At 42.1% G+C, this 24,258-nt stretch overlaps 1 protein-coding gene across 1 annotated transcript in view; it reads left to right on the top strand.

Moving 5' to 3' along the window:
* Window positions 1-23,566, top strand: part of LOC124161085 (neuroligin-1-like) — a 49,082-nt gene extending 25,516 nt beyond the window's left edge. Inside the window, exons 5-8 of the mRNA XM_046537272.1 lie at window positions 15,022-15,396; window positions 17,630-17,784; window positions 18,748-18,866; window positions 21,748-23,566. Coding sequence (XP_046393228.1) covers window positions 15,022-15,396; window positions 17,630-17,784; window positions 18,748-18,866; window positions 21,748-22,808 — 1,710 coding nt within the window. The 3' untranslated portion in view covers window positions 22,809-23,566. The remainder of the gene's footprint in view (window positions 1-15,021; window positions 15,397-17,629; window positions 17,785-18,747; window positions 18,867-21,747) is intronic.
* Window positions 23,567-24,258: the final 692 nt, after the last annotated feature.

Here is a 24,258-nt window from a genome sequence, read left to right as displayed (position 1 = left end):
GAGATCAAGTTACGTATAAGCAAAGGACTCAACAGCGTCGGAGCAGAAACGATCGTAATATCAGAGGCTCTTCAACAGAGATACTCTTCGTACACTTGAATCTTTTCATCTCATTAATTCATGAATATGAGAAAATTAGGGCAACATTTTTCCGAGTTGTTGTCAAGGAAGACATTATTGTTAATCATATCTAACCAATCCACCCCTCCCCGAGTCTCTAAGTTGGTAACTGATTTATACTGCGACTGTAACAGTCTCATCTTTCAAACTTCGGTAACCTTTAAAATGTACGTCATGCGTCACAAGACTGAATGAAGCATTTCCGAAATCTTTCCTGAAGGAATTAATTCAATATCATTGTTAAAATCCCAAATGAAACATGAACTCAAAATAACCGTCTCCCGTACAGTCATGGCAAAAGGGATGATAATTTGTTTTGCCAGGAATGTCCCAAAAATCTTTCGCCTCCGCCGTGGGGGAAAATATTTTCAAAACGACTTCTCAAAGATCATCTGCGAGGCGGAATTTCATTAAAAGTTGGGGGATAATCGCGTACCATGTCTTAAAATCGAGCTCTTTTGCTTGGATACGTTTTAATCGCGAAAGACCTTATTTTGGAATAAACTCCCACTACGTCGCCTCGTGCCAGCTCTTGCTCCGTAAAGACAAATAATTCAAAGAGAGTCGGTAATTCCGACTTAATGAACGGGAGACCTTGTCAGAGTGAAGTGGTTTCCACTGTTTCCATACTTGGATGGTATCAAGAGTAATGATGGCATTTGAGATTGGAGTGACACAGCGGCTGAGGCATGGAGAGAAGTCTCCCGCATAAGGACTCACGGATCTCATGCTTTCCAGTTTCCAGGCATTTCTCTTGACGGCTATGATTCATCGTCAATTCAGCATCGTAGGGCCACGCATAGCTACGAAGACACCGTCTGTGTGTACGTGATCTCTTGGCAAAATTTAAATAAGAGCGTACATAATTGCTACGTAGAAATAAACAGCCGAGGCCAACATTAGAAACCCCATCTTCCGTATCATTATCGAAAAGCGAAAAAAAACAAAGTAAATATTTTTAGATAGATATTATTGTTACTTTGTCACCTTTTCTTCTCGTGAGCACCAACTTCATTTATGATGAAATTTACAAGCGAAATCCGCAGAATACTATGCGAATACTTATCTATTACCCCAAAGACGTAGCTCGACTTTAATGTTTGACCATTTGCTAATACGGTAGGGCCGTGAACCTAATGAGATATACGGAGAGTGATTAACAATATTTGTAGACGAAGGAAAAACGGGATGAAATGGCTGGGAAGAATGGATCGGTTTTTTATCTACGGTAATCTGTATCTACGTCCATAGATTCACTACCCCGCGTGCATGACACACATGCTGGTGGACACCACATGCGAGTCTTAAATATGGGATAAACGTGTGAGTATGAGCACGCGAATTTTCAAGCTTTGAAAGAATTCGAGAATCGTTGTCCCCATATGTTCAATTTTTACTGTTGCCTTTTACTGCCCGTGGAAAAAATAATTCGTATTAATTCGGAAAAGATTCTTCCTAAAATCATATTTTCTACCGGACTGGTAAATATTACTCAGCTCCATAAGGAAAGGATTCTGTCACAAGAGAGATATTTGTTTTCAATCGCTCAAAGAATTCAAGACTGAAATGAAGCCCCCATGTATCTAACGCAAACCCAATCCCTGAATCTATATTGAATAGTGCGTACACTGTAATATATACCCGAATTAACAGCAAGTTTCTACGGAGACAAAATTGAAACAAGAATTACTGTAGACATTTTCTGAATCAATTCCGTACATGTCAAACTGCAAATTCTCAAGACCACCGATATTAAGATATCATTCTGTATTACTAACACATCCATTTTTTTCGCATCATAGAGCACTAAATACTTTACGTAAAATAGAACTTATCTACCACTATTTCTAAAAATACTAATACGCCGTATTATAAAGAGTTATTTTTTCCCTTTTCATGATTACATTTACATGTCAAGACCCTTCAAGGCGCTAATGCATTCTCTCCTTATAATTAAAAGTCGCAAGTAGTTTTCTGACTTTTCTGCCACTCAAATCCATAATAATCGATGTTGAGCCAATTTGCTTTCTTTCTTTCGCTACTTTCTGTTTCCACTTTAGGGAAATAAAAGAGAACTAATACCATGGTTGCGTATATTCTGACATAAATGTTTACCAACTTACCTGTTCCTCACGAGAAATACTTTGTGATTAAAAAGGCTTTAAAAAAAAGTCATTTTAATATTTGGTTTACCTATGAGATGCAAAGTAAGTCGAAGGGCTAAGAATTTTTTTACAATTATAACCGTAATCAGGAGGCATTTTAAAAATATTGTTGTAAATTATGAGTGAAAAACATAAAAAATAAATAATCTTCTCTGATACGAAAATCCAGTTAATGCCGGAGTAGTTTTCAATTAATTTCTTTGGGTCCATTTTCGCTTGTTATCTACCATTAAATCGCTAAAACTAACTAATTACGTTCTGATAGGCCTCTAAGAATGTTTTCATTACTTTATTACATGTAGGTCATGCTTGAAATTACTCATTTCGTTTACACCATTACTAGTTAAAGAATAATACTTGCTCCGGTAAAATTGAATTGTCCCATCTCCGACTTTTCCTGCTTGATTAATGATCGAACTTATCACGGAAGAGGCAAACCAAGCCCATTCACATTTCAACCCATGAAGTCTAGAGATAAATCAAAAGCGGAATAAATCAATCTTTTAAACTTCAGCATTGATTACAGGATAAAATAACTACAATTACGTACCCTTAGCAGCCGATTGCATAATTCACAGAAAAAAATCGCACGCCAATACTGTTGAATCCATCATACCCGGTTTCTACCCCGTCTCGGTTAATAAATTATCGCCAGAGCAAGCTCCTCTTCAAAGCTCCCCCTATTGAATCAGATGGTTTCCCCACTAATTAGCGCCTTCCGGAAAATTTGCGCGCTCTTAATTGGTTACCGAAGCGGTCTTTCGTTGATCCGGTCTCGCCTCGAAGACGATGAGCAACATTTGATGTCGCCCAAGCCCCCATTACGATTCCAGCTCGTAATAGCTAAGTCCTCTTTCCCTCAAACGCTTTTGAGGAGCCATAAAGAACTTCCCAAAAGCATTGAAAGCGGAGAAACGTCTGGTAAGTTTGTATTTATCGAATAAATTACCCAAGAAACGTACAATAGGTTGCTGTATTCAATTTCTATCGAATTTTCTCATGGAAATAAGACTCTCTGAGACGAGGTGATATGCTGTTAATATTGAAGTCTTCATACTTTCCGTTGAAAGACAAAAGGAGGTTTCTGAGAAGTAATATTAGATCTTCAAAGACCAAGAGATTTTGCGTAATGATTTAACTTACAACAAGAGTTTGGCCAAGGTATTTCTAGAAAGGTGATCGATAAGAAATAGAAGTTTCGCATTTCTCAACAAGATATTCAATGAAGTATTTTCGAATGAATGTAACTTCATGGTTCATTTTTACAACGTTTTTTTATCTGAAGATTTTCGCAGCTTCTTTTATCTATGTGGTAAGTTTAGCTGCGTTGGTAACATTTTCTGCTCGGCGTGTCAATAATTTCAATAGGGAGGATGGATATAACCTCGGCCGCATAAGGGAAGGGTTCCTGGCCCAATCTAATGCCCAACGGCTATCACCTTCCGTGGGAGATTATAATCGGGCCAACAATGGGATAACGAATCCCATATAAGATCGGGACGAGAACGTTCATTCTCTTGAAAACGCTCCCAGTAGGATAAGTGAAACGTCCGAATGTTACCAACGCAGTATTTCCCGAAAGGAGCTAACCACATTCATGGTTCATTATATCACGAGATATGATGGTATATCTTACAACACTTTATTTATTTCTTTATTATTTACTTAGTGAGTTAGTTCCCCGGTAAAAGCTCAGAATGGCCTTTACAACGGGTGTTTCAACATTTACAAACATTCATCCCCTGGATAGGGACCTACCCAGGCGGGACTCGAACCCGCGACCTACGTATTGGCAGGCGAGGACTTTACCCCTCCGCCACCGAGGCCGCCAAGGGGACTTAAAGGGATGTTCAAAGAATAGTTTTAGAGTTCCACGAAATAAGGAGTAATTCAGCAAATAACCTTGAAAGATCATACGAGATATATCGCCATTAAAATTAACCTTTTCCACTTTTAACTGATTATAAAATATTTCATAAACTAATTTTCATTTTTAGTGTCGTCTTGATGTACGAGGGTGGAGGGATGTATATCGCGGGTTCTCCGTCATGGGACGTACCAATAGAAAATTGGAAAGTGACTCGAAGATTTATGCGAATGCTGACGTCTTCAAGCCCATTTTTTTAATCGAATATGATACTAGTTTATTTAAAAGATATAATTCACGGCACGCTGCCTCTGAATCATCTTCCTAAGTTCCGCTAAACTATTCTCTATTGCAGTGATGGCAAATTTAGCAGTTCCGGAACGTTCTTTCATTAAATTTTTTTTTACAAGTGAAATATTACTGTTTTCGGTTGTGTATTTTGTTCAACACCAAGTCGATCAACGCCAACTGTTCGCGATGCCACGAATTTCGAGTATTAGGCAGTAACATACAGTCCACAAATCGGTTAATCACGTTCGAAAGTGATCACTCTATGTATTTTTTATTACAAGTTATTATTTACATACCCCTTTCCCTTGGGCTACAACCTTGTCGCGGTGGAAAGGCTTGCGCGCTCCTATGACCCCTAGAGCTGCACTGGCGGGATTAATTCTAAATTATTCCCGGTAGGGCCACCCATGCCAGATAGGTCGAAGGGTAGGAGCCAGACGAAAGGTAGTCCGCGTGATGGTGTCACGTAAAAAACACTGTTGGAATGGAAGTGGGAAACCCTTCCAACTATCTCTTCCCTGAACACATGGAGTACAACCAAATGAGCCTCGGAATCTCATCGCCCGGGACCCGTCCGCAAAGGGCGGGTGTCGGGCACGGCAACGAGGTCGGCAAGGTCCTCGGGGTCGCCAACATGCGAAATCCTTGCAGAGACTTATCATCATCAACATCAGTGGCAGCAGCAATGAAGAAAGAAGAAAAGAAGACCAAGAAGATGGAGAAGAAGAAGTCTGCTATAAATGTGGGGACGTGGAATGTGAGGACTATGATGAGGGCGGGAAAGTTAGAAAATATCAAAAGGGAAATGGATAAAGGGAGGATAGATATCTTAGGATTATGCGAGGTGAGGTGGAGGGATGGGGGGGATTATTGGAGTGATGGGTATAGGGTTATATATAGTGGAGGGGAAGAAAGCCAGCGAGGAGTAGCTTTAGTATTAAACGGGAAGATGGGTAAGCGTGTGGTAGGTATAGACCAGGTAAGCGATAGGATTCTGGTGGTAGAAATTGAGGCGCGGCCCACCAACCTTGTGGTGGTCCAGGTTTACATGCCCACTAGCAATCATAGGGAGGAAGAAGTAGACGAGGTGTATGAACAGCTCGAGGAAATAATTAGAGACACACCGGGTAAGAAAAATCTGGTAGTGATGGGGGACTGGAACGCCTCAGTCGGGGAAGGGAGGAACGGAAACGAAATAGGAGATTTTGGTCTAGGAATACGGAACGACAGGGGAGAGAAAGCAGCAGAATTTTGTAGGAGAAACAAATTATTCATCACAAACACGTGGTTCAATCATCATAAAGGGCGAAGGTACACGTGGAAAAGTCCAGGGGATGCGGGGAGATATCAAATAGACTACATTATGGTAAGACAGAGGTTTAGGAACAGTGTGAAAAACTCGCGCAGCTTCCCTGCAGCGGATGCGGATTCGGACCACAATCTAGTGCTCATGAAATGCAACGTAAGATTCAAAAGACTTATGAAAGTTAGGAAGGCGAAGAAATGGAACGTAGAAGCCCTGAAGGGGAGTATGAGGAGAGAATATCAGGAGCTAGTGGACATTAGTATACGGGAGATTGAAAGTACCAAGACGGTAGAGGAAAGATGGGATAATATAAAAACGGGAATAGTCAAAGCGGCGGAGAAGTCAATTGGTTACGTTGACAGTAGAAGGATAAAGAAGCCGTGGATAACGGAGGCAATGGTTAATGAAATGGAGGAGAGGAGGAAGTGGAAGAACGTGGACACAGAACAGGGCAAAAGAATGTATAGGGAATTGAATAATCGATTACGACGTGAAACTAAGAGGGCAAGGGAGGCTTGGTGGAAAAGACAGTGCGAGGAAATGGAAAAGTTCCAGAAGGATAGAGAATTAGGCGCGTTGTACGCCAAAGTTAAGTCGCTATCGGGCGGCAAAAGAGGACAAGCCATGTCTAAAATTAAGGCTAAAGATGGGAGGATGCTAACCGAGCGGGAAGAGGTACAGGGTAGGTGGAAGGAATACGTGGAGGACCTGTATGACGGAACGAACAGACCAGAGAGATTGACTCTAGAGGAGGAAAGTGCAGTGGAGGATGATAATCTTGGGCCGGAGATATTAGATTCAGAAATAGAGAGAGCACTCCGTGATATGAAGGCTAGGAAAGCAGTAGGCGTGGACAACATCCCGTGTGAGCTTCTGAAGAATCTAGGGAAGGAAGGTAAGAAAAGGTTTTTCGAGCTAGTGCGCAAGATCTATGAGGAGGGATGTTGGCCGAAGGATTTCGTGAAGACGGTTTTAATTCCGCTTCCGAAAAAGAAGAAAGCTGTGGAATGCGGAGATTATAGGACTATCAGCCTAATATCCCATGCGGCTAAAGTAGTGCTGAGGATATTGAACAGACGAATGGAGGCGAGGGCAAACGAGTATTTGGGCGAAGATCAGTTTGGTTTCAGAAAAGGGAAGTCAACTCGTGATGCAATAGCAATAATGAGGTCCCTCGTGGAGAGGAACCTAGAATATGAGCAGGACGTATATGTGTGTTTCGTGGATTTTGAAAAAGCGTTTGATAGGGTGAACTGGGTAAAGTTAATGGATATTCTCAAGAGAATAGGTGTTGACTGGAGGGATAGACGACTGATTTGTAATCTGTATATGGCCCAGACGGCGCAAGTGAGGATAGCGGACGGAGAATCTGGGTGGGCAAGCATTGGCCGAGGTGTGAGGCAAGGCTGTCCTCTATCGCCACTGCTCTTTAACGTGTATGCTGAAGAGATGGTAAGGGAAGCGTGGGATGAGTTAGAAGCTGGGATAAAAGTGGGAGGAATGATGTTCAAATCAGTGAGATTCGCGGATGACCAGGCGTTGATCAGTCAGTCAGCAAGGGGGCTTCAGGCCCTAGTGGATGCGTTATACGAACGTTGCGAGGAGTTTGGGATGAGGATTAATCACAAGAAAACTAAGGTAATGCGGTTTTGTAAAGCATCACGAGCGAGGAATGTGAGACTCAAGATAAAGGTGGGTGGTGAAAAACTTGAGCAGGTTGAGCAATTCAACTATTTAGGCAGTACGTTAGAGGAAAACGGATACAGTAGTAAGGACATAAGGAAGAGAATCGCATTAGCGAAGGAGGCGTTCATGAACAGGAAGGAGCTTCTTAGAGGATCGTTGTGTAAGAGTTTAAAGAAAAGGTTAGTGAAGAGTTTGATCTGGAGTGTAGCTCTCTACGGTGCGGAAACGTGGACTCTGAGGAAAGAAGACGAGAGAAGATTGGAGGCGTTCGAGATGTGGGTATGGAGAAGAATGGAGAGGGTGAAATGGACGGAGAGGAAAAGGAATGACGAAGTGCTGGATATGGTTGGCGAGGAGAGAAAGCTTTTAGATGAGATACGCAGGAGACAGAAGGTTTGGATGGAGTTAGTGCTTAGCGGTTAGGGGATGTTGAAAATGGTGTTGGAGGGTAGAATGTTGGGGAAACGAGGGAGGGGAAGGAAAAGAATAGGATTTTTAGATAGATTGAAAGAGAGTAGGCCTTACAGTGAATTAAAGAAGGCAGTGCTGGATGGAAAGGGAGGCTCCCAGATCACCTCTTTAGTACTCCATGGAAACCTACCATAATCGGTAGAATACTATAATAATAATTTACATACCATTACAAAATTTTTGTTTTTGGTTAAAAATTTATATATCAGAAATTTTGAAGTACCGAAACTGATGAAAGTGTCATTTGTCTCTTAGGTCTTTCCTTAACCAGTGCCAGAACGGCGTTCCGACGCGTTCCGGCTGCAAGACACCACTGCTCTGTTGTTAACTCTCCCTTGCCAGTGAAAGCAATGTACACTGACCGTTTATAAAAATAAATATCTCTTGAAATTGCTGAGATTTATGTCCAGCGTAGCAATGTAAATTTGAACTTGAGGCTCGGACAAAAGGTACGCTTTTTTACGCAGCCTGGTTTTCGGGCCAACATTAAATTACCTTTCTTAAGAGATAAACGACAGACGTAAAAAGAGCATGTGTGTTACGATTTAAAGCGATGATTTTAAATGCATACAAGAATTTTGAATCTGCTCAACTCCATATAAGGAATGTACACCACATACCGTATCAGGAGTTACTTTGAAACTACAGCGTACTGCATTAATAAAAATATTTAAAACATCGAAATCACTTTATTTGAAACATACAGGAAAAGGCGGGTTCAAATCCATTTCCATTCTCAACTCAACGCTGAAATTTAGGAAATTCTCCAGAAACTAGAGATGAATCAGTCGATTATAGACAAAGGCAAACGATGATTAACAAATGAGGCATTTAGTGATGGGAGTTATTGAGGCCTATGTGCGGAATACAAAGTACGCATGGATATAAAATTTCAGAATCTTAACCATATGACTTAAGACCCATATACATCGTATTACAACAAAACCAGGCACCTCAATCGATTTAAATATCTAGATACCACAGTATAAGATCGTTCTTTTTCGAAAAATACTTTCATAAGCCACGAAAACTGTTTATATTTACATATTGCGGTGAGGCACAATAGTCTTAGGGCTAATACGTGCAATCAATAAGAGTCTGAGATGACGGCAAGGTTGCAGCTCCAAAAGTGTAACGTAAGAAGAAAAGGCCATATTCAGTTGATTAGACGGATGAAAAAATTTTATCTCTAAAAAATATTGTGTTCATTGCAAAAGAACCAAGAGTTAACCAACAGAAAACGCTGTCATTGATACATTTCCTAAGCTGTAAAACATTTGTGGAAAAAAAGGTTGAGTTCCCTCAACAACATAAAACCGATTTTACTAAAGATGCCTAAATGCTATTTTAAGTTCGTGCCGGCACATAAGAGATCACACATACCCACACATCCGATTCAAAGAATATGATGTATTTTTCAAATTATACAATACGAATTGACACAAAACTAACATGAAGTGTGATGTCATCAGAATATAATTTTTCATATTTAATTTTCACTAGTTGAGACAGTTTAATACAACTTTATCACAGTATCATAAAATGGATATTGTCAAAGTCACAGACGATGCATACCTTTTAGCGCTATCATATCAACCACACTTATTCTAAGTTAATCAAACTTTAGAAGTAGATAGAGGAGGTTAATTGCTGCATATATCAACGAAATTACTGAGCATGTAACTTTTTCAAGCGTGAATGTTTGCTAGAAAGAATATAAATATCACATGTAATACAAAAAGAATGATCGGCACGTAATGAAAGCCTAAATGAAACATTTCTGCTTGAGAAGGCATTCTACTTGACGTGAAGTACAGTAAAAGAATCTAAATCTACAATACGTGCTCAATATTCCATTAATGGGTTCTCCTATACTTTGACTAGACTACACAGGCGAGACTACAAGATCAGAACTTTCAGCACCTCGCTCAATTTCATTTCACCTGGAGAAAGTTCAGGAGTTTTCACAACTGAAATTGCGATGTATAACCAAAATAAATAACTCGATAATCCATTCCAATTTAATCAAATTCCAAACGGCAGACAGTTTTGTCTAGCCAGCATCCACGGCTGCCAAGGTAATATAATCGCGAGATAACTCATTCTCGCCAGGAAAATATTCTCGGAAAATCCCTTACCCATCCTCATTCACCTCACCGTAAAGTACGCAGCCACAGGCTCGCAAGTTACGCAGCGCACAGCGCACGCCCTGAGGCTGAATTCGGCGAGGTAAGATATTTACCTTCGAGTTAATAGGCGAGACTGCAGTATCCGCTAGGCGAACCAGGTCAGCAAACTCATGTTATTACAAAGGCGCAAATTAATTCGGTCCTGTGTGCCTTCCGATCCACGGATATTGCGATAGGTGGATAGGCGAGCTGGTAGGGCACATACACCGGCTAACAGCATAGACCGCACACGCCCCTTCCCCAAGGATGACCTTAATTTCCCGGGTTCAACACCCCTCCGCGCTCACTTCCCCTATCTCACGCGCGCGCTGCGTTATCCACCTTTTAGTGGGCATCAGGCATTCGCGATCTGTAGGTGAACTGCAGTCGCGTGGAAGGCTAATAAAAGGTACCATAGCACCTTTTCCTCACACTAACTACTGCCAGCGTGCAATGCCTTCTACGCATGCCAGTGGAATATAGTACGCAAGCTGTAGAATCTATTGCGATTGAAGTATTCAGCCTCAAAGGCAGGTTTTATTGGAGCATTTTGCATATTACTTCGGCCGGTCTACCCTCCCGAAAATGCCCCTGCCTCTTCGCTTCTCAACAAGGGCTATTCCCTTCCATTCTATCTTTTAAAAATCTTGATTCCTTTCTTCCTCTCGTTCGTTTATCTTACTTTCTACCCTCTAAAACTCTTTTCAACTCCCCCTGCCCGCTTAGTACTTGCTCCATTCAAATCTGCTTTTACGTATCAACATAGAAGTTTCCTCACTCACCATGTCCAGCACTTCGGCGTTCCTCTCTTCTCCCTTCACTTCACCCTCTCTTTTCTTCTCAATGCTAAAATCTCCATTCTAGTGTTGTCCTATTCCTAATATCCCTTGCTTCCGCAACATATAGTGCTACACTCCTGATCAAACATTTTACTAACTTTTTCTTCAAACTCTTACATAACGATCCTCTCATTAGCTCCCTCCTGTTCACGAGCGCCTCCTTTGCAAGCGTAATTATCTTCCTGATATCCTAACTGCTGTATCCTGTTTTCTGTGGTGTACTACACAAATATTGAACTGCTCCCCGTGCTGAAGTTTATGAACGCCTACTTTATATTTTATGACGCATATTTAGAGTTCGCGATGCTTTAAATACCGCATAACCGCATGGAGTAGAATCGGTACGTTAAAAAAATCTTCAGACCATACATGTGCTAATTGGTAGAGACAACTATAATTATTTTGTCCATTCATAATTTAATTACAGGAGATCATCCCGTAAAAATATCATAATCCCGTTTCACGTAGCTTTAATAATTTTGATATACCTACAGCCTTCTGGTACGAAATATATTTGAACCATAATTTTAGATTATGAGATTATGGATGTATATAATCACAACCAATATCTAACCAATTGAAATACTAGCACATAAATGCCTTAATATTTATGCAATAGTCCACAATAATTCCACAATTTCACTAATAGCTAGTACGATAACAGTAATTTACTCGAGATTTCCTTCTAATTCTATAGAAAAAGGTTTAAAAAATGGAATGTTTAATGGGATGGTTAAAAGACAAATTGATCAAAGAACCATAATTCACTACAATTAAACGCTTCATGTTGTACTCAAAACATTGTCCTCTACATCTACATACTACCCCGCAAGCCGCCTAAAAAGGCGTGTAGCGGGGGAGTTAGGACACCAGCCGTTCCAATAAGTACCGTGTATTCGGTTTCTTTGAACATGATAATCAAGAGTGGGAATACAAATTGGACTTACATAATTTTTTTTTATAGGACAGCATAAAATATGTTGAATGGACAGTAAAGTATATTAGTGAATTCATTTTCCTTTACGCTCACTTTATCCTAAATCGTTTCTCCCAGTTTGAGGCCGCGGTTTTAGAGAGGAAACGTGTATTTTAAATCATGCTGGACTTTATTCTTGCATGGCACGAGACTTTATCGTAATTAAACCTCAAGATAAAAGTAAGTGGTTATTGCCTCATTTATCCAAGAAAAAATATTTAGTCGTTTCGATTGCACAATGTTATAAGCACTCCACTGTGCACCTCAAATTTTCCCGACAAGTTAGAAGGTTTCACTCGCCAAATAATTAACATCTGTTACGCCTTTCTTGCAATAGAGATATGACTGTAAGGTGAATGCTTAAACCCGTGATTTAAAGCGGAATTATCTGTCGTCGAACGAGTTGTATGCGCTGATAATATCTTTGTAAATCCACCTCTCTCATAAAGTGACGATTTATTCGTAATAAGCCGTATAAATTCATGTTTCCCCGGATTACCTGGTACAGTCACGAGGAAAGATATGAATCTGAGTTTTCCGGGAAAGCCTCCTTTATTTAAATAAAAACGAGTAGCAAGCATTATTGTTTCCGTGAGTCACGTACGTTCAATACCCCAAAATCTGCTCCAGGAAATGCTCAAAACCCACTTTTTACTATTTTTTCGATAAGTTGGTACTATTGGAACCATAAGTACGCAATAATAGCATATTCAATTTCATTTTTTTTCTCTAGGAAAGATACGAAGTACTTTCTATTCAGAAGGCAACTCCCCCCGTTCGATACACTGATTTCCTCAATGAAGGAAATGCAAGTGAAAAATAAGCCTTTGCATTTCATTCGAAAAGGACGTTGTCAAATTGTTCGTTAAATTCTGTTAATCGTTGAAAAAAATATGCGTATTGGAAAGAATAAAAATTGTTGTGTGCGTCTTTTTCACTATTCCTCCGTCTCACAAATAAACAGCCATCACATATTCGATAAAATCTGCGCAAGTGACTTGTTCCCTATTTTTGTCAATTTCAGACTATTGTGTGCAGCCCGGCCCAAAGGCACCAAAATGCCCACTTCGCAGCGCGCCGTATAACAGTCATACTCCACGTGTTCACAATGGGAATTATCTCCCCGTAGAGGATAATTGAGTCATTCAAAAGGGGTAATATTTGATAAAGGAGGTAGCTTCCGGCTAATTCGGCTTCTAAAAGTCAAAAATTAGAGTAATGCCACACACAGCCAGGCAATAGGGTTGTTTCCTTCATCAAAGAAAACGAAAGACATTGATTTCGATTCGTTACCCACCATTAGTGTATTCATAATATCAAATTATTTGGTTTTATAAATCCCAATTTAGACGAATATCAATGGTCAATTTTAATCTCATTTGAAAAGGACCAGATTGGCGGCCATACGATGCTACTCCACGTGACGTCACAGGGACCTAGATGTTATACGAGTAGTCAGGAGTTTTACATCGTCTGAGATTACCAATGCATGCATGAGGCACAGAGGTCAGAGAAACATCTCTTAATAATCACCTATTAAAACTGCCTATGGTCGGAAAATTTCCTTCGTTTCATAGGGTATTAATAATCCTTATTTAAGCCAAGCGCTACCTACTTGCATGGTACTCTGCTACCTGCTAGCAGCCTGCATCGTAGCGGTGCTCATAGCCTCGCACCAAGGTGGCCTCACACGGCGGCAGCCGGAACCAGAATGACGTCACACTGGCTTTTCCCAGCATTCATGCTTAATCGTTGCGTTTTCGCGCGCCTGAAAATTTTCACTTTTCACTTAATCGCGAAAAATAGATATCGTCATTTAAAAATTTAAAAGTGTGAAATACGTACTCCAGGTGTAATACTTAATCTTTCGATTTTGGCTAAAAATAATAGGAAACCACCCTATTTTAATCAGTGGGGTACCCAGGAATTACGTTCGGGCGGGGGTCCGAAACCAGGGGTGGAAATATTTTAAAAACAGGATACTAAGTAAAGGGTTTTAAACTAATTTTAACACTTTTCATAATCGAAAAACTTCATTTTTCAAAGAAAATTTTCAAGAAAGAAAGAACGGGTTGGTGTGGTGGCTTGAGTATTGGCTTCCCACACGGCGGGCCCGGGTTCAAATCCCGGCGGTGGCAGAGAATTTTCAGAGACTGCCCGATCCCTACTTGAATGCTGTGTGGAGGACATTTCAAGCGCAACACTCCGTCCGTCAGATGGGACGTTAAACCGTGGTCCCTTGACGCCTTTCGTTAAGAGCAGCCTAATTCCGACGCTGGATTTCTCACCACCCTTCCCTACCTCTCCCTCATGGCGCAAATGACCTCAGCTGTCGGTCGCCTCCTCCAAATACCATACCTACCTTGTTTCGAAGCAGTCATCCGTGTCATGTTTGGGTTCTCCTCATGCTCTCGGATTGTATGAATTATCATACCTGGGGTATATATGAATAGGGGAAGGTCATGCAAGGGATTTAAGTCAGGAGGGATAGTATCAGGGAATGGGTTTATTATTCAATGTCATTCCCGTCTTAAATCCCCACCCCTCCTACCCTTCCCCGATTATGCTTACACCAGGTTTAAATACTCCCACAACCTAGAACCATTAGAAGTAGACGAAGATCACGCAAGAATGCATCGAGACTCGTTTAACGTAAAACATTAGAGTGAAATACTGTACACTACACCCTTTACATATTTCATTTACTTCATTATTTTCCACAACTTCTCGCCTCACACCGTTTATTTCACGAGTTTCGTATTTTTTGTGGCACCTTTGGAGTGTTTCCCCGATCATTATCTAATTTCCCTGACAGGTATGAACCCTTAAGGGCATTCCTTTCTTCAGGCCTGTTCACACGGTACATTAACACGCACGAGTTAATGTGTGAATGCGTGAGCGATGATGATGGACTGTAACGGACATGTGCAAATGCATGGACCAAATTAGAGCATTACATATTATCCGCTCATGCGTACGCACAAGTTGTGTGGTTAAACGGTGCATTTTCGTGTTCATTCACGCGTTCATACATTTATACATTGACTCATAGGGGTTCATGTACCGTGTAAACAGGCCTTCAGATACCAATAAACTGAAGATAACTCACCCCCATTCTCTCTCTTTCCACAGTACGGCATCGAGACGGACCGCAGAAGTCGCCTGCTGAGGACCTTCGTCCGCAACACGTACCGCTACCACCTCTCCGAGATTCTGGCCACCGTGGTCAACGAGTACACGGACTGGGAGCGGCCGGTGCAGCACCCCGTCAACATCCGAGACGAGACGCTGGAGGCGCTGTCGGACGCCACGGTGGTCGCGCCTCTCGTGCAGACCGGAGACTACCACGCCTCCGCCGCCGCCGCGCTCAACTCGCCACCGCAGCCGCCGCTGGGCATCGACCCGGCACCCGCGCCCGCACCTTCCACCTCAGGCTCAGCACCGAAAACCAAGTCCACCTACTTCTACGTCTTCGAGTACCAGACCAAGTACGGAGATTATCCTCAGGTAGGTATCTACTGAAAAATCTGCGGAATAGTCTCTTTTTGTAGATTATTCTTCCAATACTGTAGGAACATCGAATCATGGTTTCACTAGTGATGGTCCACGTCGCCCTGATGACAGCGAGGTGTTTCCCCCATCCCTCCCGTCCCGATCCTTATCCTAGAGGAGTCGTCTGGCTCACATCGCGGTTGCGCTTCCGTTCTTTTTTCTACTTCCTCTACATTCCCCCCCCCCCCCTCCCGAGGTGACTGGGAGAATAAGTTGAACAACTTGCGGTTCCCGGCTCTCGTGGTTGTATCCTTTGGAGGCCCACCCTGGCCTCCATCCGCTTTCCTCAGGTAGGTGGTGATAGCTCAGGGGCTGAGCACGGATCACTCCATAGTATGGTTTGGACTACTTAGGTACTTGCTTTCTTTTTACTGAAAATGTGACCGTGGTGGTAGTTCAGCGTATGAGAAACGAATATTCTTGAGGAACAAATTGATGGATAGTTAAAATGTTTTTCCACTTTTGAAGCTGCGAAATAATAGCGATAAGGCCAAGGCCATTTTCAAGGGGCTTATTATATGAAGATATATATAATCATCATAAAACTATTTTACCGCTCTGAGGCCGTGATTTCCGAAGCCCAACTTAGGAAAACTCGAAATCTCAATAATCCAGTATCACCGAGCCGACTTGTGTCTCACATGGCTCAAGTTAGGGGAAACATAGCTCAGGGATAGAGGGCTCCAAAATAACACTGCACTCCCATTGCCCATCACGAGCGTGCTTCCGCTGCAAATCAGTTCTTTAACACTCCCGGCAGTGGGCTTCACGAGGAACTCGATCACGAGAGCGGGCGAAACTGCTCGCGCTATAGCGGTGTCATATTGGGAGGAGGCGACCGACAGCTAAGGTTATTTGCGCCGTAGGGAAGGGTTGGGAAGGATGGGTGGAGAAAAACACGACGTTGGCATTAGCCTTCTCTTTGCGAAAGTTGCCGAGGAGACCAGGGATCAACGTTCCATCACATGGACGGAGTACTGCACTTGGAGTGCTGTCCAAAAAGCACTCGCTCAAGCAGGGATCGGGCAGTCTCTGAAAGTTTCCCACCACCGCCAGGGTAGGAATCATAGCCCACGAGATGGGAAGGCAACACTCCAGCAGTCACTCTTACCCGAACCCCGCGAAACTCCCCACTTTTCGTACGTCGCATTTCCCCCTGCAAACTCAATACTACAGAATAAGCGAGTGAAGAATTCCTCGTATTACATTTAGCAGAGTAGATCCACAATTACTGCTAGTTCTGAATCACGGGATACGAGAGGTTTTCCGCCTCTTCGACCCTCACTTGCGTAAGAAAACTTGGCAACTCAACGCCATCACTGCAGTGTAGGAACTGCTACCCACCGATCTACCTCCCTCGCAATCTATTCCGACACTGACTTCGGTGGTTCTGGCGGACGAACCCACAACGACTTTTTCGAACTGCAACCGCCACGGTGATTGGGAGTAAAATAGGTCATATCATAGTTCATATCCTCTCTCTGTGTTAGAATTGTTCAGTTGGGAGTTCACCGGCTGAATGGGTAAGGTAAACAAACAGATAGGTTAAGGAGTGTACCCTCACCCTTCACTATTACGACAACGCGTCAATTTCCAGAGCCGGGACAGCGTCAAATGCGTCGCGGCCTGATCGTCCTACGTCGAGTCTAAGCGTCGCGGTCGCATCGTTGCTGTTGCCACAGGAAACCCAGTTGACTGAGTCTACAGCTGCGTTCGAATGCGGTAGTAAGCCAGGCTGTGGCCTCCATCACCCTTTGCAACTAGCGTGAGGTTTGCAAGGCTACAGACTACTCCTTATCTCGGCCGTAGCGATCGAGAGCAAACCCCGCAGTGAGTGACGGAGTGATGGCTGGGGTGAAGCTTGAACCTAAGGAAAAATAAACTTATTTTCTGTCCTCTGGTGCTCTTGACTCAATCGCAATGCTGCCTAGACGCTAAACAGACGAATGAGCTTATCTCTTGCACCCCTTCCAGCAACTAACAGACCATCTTCTAGTGCGCACGCACTTACATTTTCTTTAAACCTATTCTAAGGCGGCTACTTGGGGGCAGTTATATTAGATCGCGCAATTTTTTCAATAAATTTTAAAGCGATTTATATAAGTATTGTATCAAATTATAGAAGTCGGCATATTACCAAGCACTCTGCTTAATATGTAATAAACTTAATAGATTTCCTCTCTTCCAGCGACAAGGCTGTGTTCATGGTGAAGAGCTACCGTATGTGTTCGGAGCGCCCTTGGCACCACAAACTGCCACTCCGTTCCCGAAGAATTTCACCAAGGCAGAAACTCAACTCTCGGAAGCCACTATCATCTATTGGAGCAATTTTGCTCGCACTGGGTAAGTATTCTATAACTTCTTCATTAGGGTAGTTATTTACATTATCTAAGACAAATATTTCTTCTCCTCTATCTATCTTACATGTGTCTCATTTAATTCTTCATGTACTCATAAAAATTACCGGAAAACAATTTCATCATTAGTAAAAATGAAAGCATAATCATCACTTTTAGTTAGGATTATTGCTGATATTTAATGTCCGGTTTCTTCAGCTCATGAATGACATGTTTTTCAACTGATCAAGCTATAAGCGATTAGATGCACCATTTTGGGCAAATTTTATGGCTGTTTCATGGAAACTTTAATTGTTTAAATAATCATGGTCTATGGATTTGAAATGAAAGTTCGGGTATAATGCTCAAATAGCCTTATATTCAGCTTTTATGAGTTTTTCCGAATGTCAGACGTCCTCTCTGCCCATAAGCTTCCCACAGTAAATCAATTCACCTCCAAACTAGCTAATAACTTCAAGTCCAGGCTCGGGGCAACCCAAAACACACTCCTCACACACATATGGAATTATGATCCACCAATTACATACAAACTGCCTCAAAAAATTACTCTTCAATCAGTCTTACCAATGTTATCCCTTCTTGCACAATACGTAAATTTTCACTTCATTATTTTTTTAAATTTTGTAAACTATCTTTTGAAATGATAGTAGTGATAATAAATATTTTTAAAAACTGCTATTTGTATTAAAAAAAGAGAAAATCACAAATTTAAAAAATATTAATTGTAATGCGAAGTGGCTGGTTATAGTGAATATGATTTACCGGGACAGCTTTAACGTGCCTTCAGCATGCCTAATGATGATTGAAGTTATTCTGAAGTTCGCTGCATATTTGAATGAATTCGAATGTGAATTTAGCTCAGGCTAATTCTCTATTACTATGACAGAAAATCATCTAGAGCAGTTATAAAGACTGGAAGTCCGTTCTAATGCATTACTTCCTTCATCAGGAACCCAAATGAACCGCAAGAAGCAGAAGCAGCAAGGGGAGTACGGCAAGAGAGGAACAGGTTCCGTAACATCGATTGGTCCCCTTACGAAGGAATGCACAAAAAGTACCTCTCTTTCGGTATGTGTGGCATATTTTGATATTTTTAAATATAATCTTTTTATATTTTAAGTAACTGTTTTCCCTACAAACTTCCTCAATCAAAATTTTACGTAAAAATAATTCGAGGAGTGAAGAATACGAAAAGGCCCAGAGAGGGTATTTACTGAGAGATTTTTCTGGAGCTGAATCAAATCATGAATTGGTGTGTAGTTCTTTACTCTTTCATGAAAATTATATTTTACAGCGGTTTTGAAAGAGCAACATGAGTTGATATCGTGAGTTACTATGCGGGCTCGATAGTGTTGTTTTGTATTTTGGAAAAAACTACTACGGCGATTTCCGAGCCAACTGCGGTCGGTGCTGGGTGAAGAGAAGAGGTAACAAGGGGCCGTGAAATATCTTTACCTTAGGACCCAGGATTTCTGAAGGTACACTCGATCACGACCCTGATAACCTATATTGCTTAAGATTATACTATAATCGAAATTTCTTATGCATCACTTCCTATTTTTTATTTTGAACGTGGTTGGGGGAAGCCGCCCACCCGTGATTTATGAGAAAATTGAAAAGATCGGGTTAGATTTAGATTGATTATCTTTCAGGTGGCTCCCCAATGAAAGTTTTTATTCCACCAACATAACAAGCAATGTTTACAAGTGATGATTTGTTTCCGGATTAATTCATCATCGACTCATTTTTGGTGGACGGATGTTTTAGCCGCGTTCCAGCTCCCGTCTTCTGGTCCCGAGGACGGGAGCTGGAACGCGCCCGAAACTGTCGCCCACCAAAAATTAGTCGGAAACCAAAAATCAATTTAATCACCGTAATATTGTTTACAAGTAATTGATAAATGTCTAAAAGCCACTTATCAACGCATATCTGCCCTTACACGCAAAACAGCTCACAGATATTTGCATACCAACAAGGCGCCGCGGCGCGCCGTGAGAAGTAATAACTTCCCCATACAAACCAGCAAAAAAGCTGGCAAGAAAACACTCGAAAATGTTTTTTTTTAGAAATGGAAGTTGAAAATTTGCTCAAGTGCCGTCAATACATTGGTGCATGTTTCAGCGCATACCGTGTTTCATAGATTACTTTTTAACAAAATTCTTGGCCTCAAATTTGAAAAATATCGCTAAAATTGCCATCATTGAATTGTATTTTCGTAATTAACCATTTTAAAACTTACGGCGCCACGGTGCCGTCTTTCTTCTTTCTTGAGAGGGGATCCCCCTTCTTGACACTTTGAGTGCCAATGACGTAATATTACCTTCCGGCGAAACTTCGTAGAAGTGCGGATAACGTAGGTAATTTAACTCCTATTCGAAGTTGATCGTCTTTTATATTGACGCCGTAATATTACGGTCGGATATATACCCAGGATTGTTCATTAGACGATTTAGTGCAGGGGTTCCCAAACTGTGGGGCGCGCCCCCCTGGGGGGGGGGGCGTGGAGAAAGTCTAGGGGGGGGCGTGACACCCAAATGAAATAAATAAATAAAATTACAAAAATAATTTCCTCAGATCTTTAAAATAGTTTCAGAGAAAGCTGTTCGGATGTACTTGCCTTTTTCAACAACATAAATGTGCGAAAAAGCGTTTTCAACTCTTGTGGCGATCAAAAACAAGTACCGCAACAAACTTGATGTCGAAAGTGACCTACGCTGTGCTTTGTCTGAAACTCAACCCAGGATCTGTCAACTTATCCAGAACATGCAAGCGCACCCATCTCACTAAATTACATTTTATGTTTTGTTTTTGTAAGTAGGTAGGCCTATTGTTTCACCTTCCTTAAATCGAAAATGTGTCTGTGTTACAATGTTTAATTTAATATCAGTAATTATATCCGTTTTTCATGTAATACTTGTTTTAATTTTCATCATACGTACAATTATTGAATCTTTCCATTCTGCGTTACCGCATTCAACAGTGAACAAAAAAATCTACCTACTCACCGTATCAAGTAGGCGCATACTTGTACGAGTACAAGTACTTGTACAAGTACTTGTACAAGTAGGAGTTGGTATGTACGGCACCGTGGAAATAGGGTATTTCAAAATGGAAAACTGATATGTGTAGCGGGGGTGGGGGGGGGGGCGTGGTACAAAAAAGTTTGGGAACCCCTGATTTAGTGAGTGGAAAATACACTAGATGTCTTAGATATGGCAGTTTTTATTTCAACTTTTTATGTACTACTGTAAAATTAATAGCAATTTCTAAAATTTAGGAAAAATTCCCCACCATTGAGGGAAGGGATAAGATATTAAGGGTTATCACCATAGATGGATTTACCGGAGGGTAAGGATGCATGTTTATTCCCCTTCTCCCCCAAGGCACTTAAAAAAGAGACAAGACTTTGAATATGGTCCTATTATCATTACGTTCGTTTTTTATGTAATAAGTAATAGAATTAAATGTAGAGGGTACTTAAAAAGCTTTTCATTCGCACGTAAATTCAGATATCATAAGTTATATCCTTAGTAAAATAAAAAGAAATAAGGTAGCGAGATGTTATGAGGCAAAAGTCAGAAAATCAGTAAGGCAACAGGTAGTATTCCATGAAAAGATGAAAATAATCCGTACTGATTTAACAGCTATTGAACGCGAGTTAATTAAAAAATATGTAAGGTGTCTAAAGGAAACACAATAGAAAACTGTCATTATCATAAATGTAATTTATTAATATTTTCATATCAATAACTTCTATATTAAAATTAAAAGTATATTTCATACAGTAATTGTTGCATGTTGTTCTTAGTCCCAAATACGAGAAGATCGTTTTCCCGTCAGACCCTTGTGCCCCTCCCCCTCCAGAAGAAAATCCTGGATCCGACCTTGGCTAGCACTGAGTGGGGTTAAAATGAACTTAAATGACTGATTCGACGTGTTTCCATTGCAGATACGAAGCCTCGCCTCAGGAACCACTACCGCGCGCACCGCCTCTCCTTCTGGCTCAACCTGGTGCCGGACCTGCACCGACCAGGAGGGGACGGCGTGCCCGCGACCCACCACCTCTTACCCTCCGACGTGGCCTCCTACGACGGCCAGTCCGCCATGGTCCCTCCACCGCCGCCTCCGCGCCTCGGGCCCCCTGGCACCCACACCCCCTTCAACCTCACCGCCTTGCTGGTGCCCCCTCGCGGACAGTGGGACGAGGACGGGCCCGAGGGGCAGATCGGCGAGTCGGAGGCGGAGGCGGTTGCCTCGGCGGCCGCCTCCGGTCACGGACCCGCCCCCAACCGCACCCATTCCACCTCCTCGTCCTCTTCTTCTTCATCCTCGTCTTCTGGTAACTCACCCGTGGAGGCCGCCTCGGCCGCGGGATCCGAGAACGACGACGGCTTCGCGGCCTACTCCACCGCTCTTAGCGTCACGATAGCAATAGGCTGCTCCTTGCTCATCCTGAACGTGCTCATCTTCGCCGGCGTCTACTACCAGAGGGACAAGCACCGGCTGGAGGCGAAGAAGCGCTCCGAGAACGGACGGATGCCCAACATAAGCGGCGAGGTGGGCGACTCTGCCTCCTCTTCCGGGGGGCTGCCGTCGGCAAAGGCCAGCCCCCAGACGGCCGGGGGCGGGAACGGCAGGACGCAGCTGCCGCCCCCAGAGTTCGCGGACCTGCCCCACCACCACCACCACCATCACCACCACCACCCGGCGATGGGCGGGGCGGGGCTGGTGGCCGTACCGGTGCCTGTCCCGCCCCCGCCCAAGGTGTCTTCAGCGTCGCCAGGGTCCCAGTCACAGCTGCCGCCCAAGGCGGGCTCCGCCGGCGATGAGGCGGGTTTGAACAAGGTACCGCGGTCAGAGTGCCAGCCCCTGTTGCCCCAGGGCATCCAGTTGTTGCAGCAGACCTTCAGGACATCCCCGATAGTGCAGTCGGGGACTGCCACAGTCAAGAAGGCCCACCAGCGGCAAGCAGGCAAGGTGGTGAATAATGCGGAAGAACTGAGGGTCTAGTGGTCTCCCCCAAGTGGAAGAGTTAGTGGACTCGAGTGAAATCTAAATGAAACATTCCAACTCCCGAAAATAAAGGGAAGGAAAGAGTTATTAAAAAAAAAGACTAATGGTGTGCAACATTGATGGAGTATCCTGAATTCACTATATTTGTATAATACACACAGAGTAATGGTATATGAGTGTTTTTTATCAATGCAGTTTCTGTGTCACTTCTGCAGAGAGTTAAAAAAAAAGGTGATCCTACTTCAACTGTTTGCACCAAAAGTGAAATATTAGGCTAAGGACGAGTTGCTCTGTGGAAACATTGAAAAAAAAAGGTGATCCAAATCACCAATAATAGGAGGGAAAGGATATGCACACCACTTGTTTTACTAGGCTGACATTACAATTGTTAATATTACCTTGATTTATTAATATTGGACCAATCCAGCAAAGGAAGTGTTGATTAAAATTGTGGAAGTCTTGCATTGAAATTTTGGAATTAAAATAAACTTTTTTTTAGCTCATGTGCTACTTTCCATGAAATGTTAAGGGCCACAGAAGAGACTTATATTTTCCAGATGAATAATATGATGGAGCAGGAATGTGAAAGTATAGAGTGAATTGTGAGTGCAAAGAACAGATTTAATACAGTTTGCTAGGAAGATAAAGAAAAACTCTTTTGAATGGACGAAATGTGATTTGGTAGCAAGTGACGGATGTGGTACTTCCATAACTGAAGTTTGCTATAAAAATAAAACAAAGTTTAATAAATAAAATAACCAATTTTATTGGCACATGACTTTTCCCAACAAATAGCAGTTCTAGTTAGCAGTTCAGCAAACTCTAATTAAGTTACCTCAAGTAGGTATGTATTCAAAGGTAAGAATTATTCCAATAATGAAAATCTGTCAGCATCTCTCATCAGGGGCACCGCTAGGAATAAAGGCTGGGGGGGGGGGGGTTCAGGCTCAACTAATGCTGGGAGGTCTGGAGGGTATGGAATACCCACAAGGGTGAATGGGAGGTGTAAAAAAAATAAATAAATAAATTTCCCCCCAGGAAAATATTAAGATATGTAACTGGTTCAAAATGGTGAGTTTTAAGGCTTTTGGAGGGATATTTTATTAATATTTACACTAACCTGAAAGTAATATCAATCCAATTAAATAAAATAGATTAAACTTAAAAATCCCTCTGAGCTCTGGGGGATCCCCAAACCCCACCCCCCTAGCTGTGCCACTGTCTCTCATAGAGTGTAGGTACCTATTTTGTTAATAGGGTGGTTTCCTATTATTTTTTTATTGCCTAAATAGAAAGATTATTACCACTGGAGTACTCATTTCACGCTTTTAGATTTTTGAATGACGATATCTATTTTCCGCGATTAAATGAAAAGAGAAAATTTTCAAGTGCCCGAAAACGCGATGGCTAAGTATGAATGCAGGGAAAAGCCTGTAGGACGTCATTC

Source organism: Ischnura elegans, chromosome 6 (assembly GCF_921293095.1).
Source record: "Ischnura elegans chromosome 6, ioIscEleg1.1, whole genome shotgun sequence".
Taxonomy (NCBI): Eukaryota; Metazoa; Arthropoda; class Insecta; order Odonata; family Coenagrionidae; genus Ischnura; species Ischnura elegans.
Note: the sequence above shows the minus strand (reverse complement) of the source record. Positions and strands in the feature narration are given on the sequence as shown.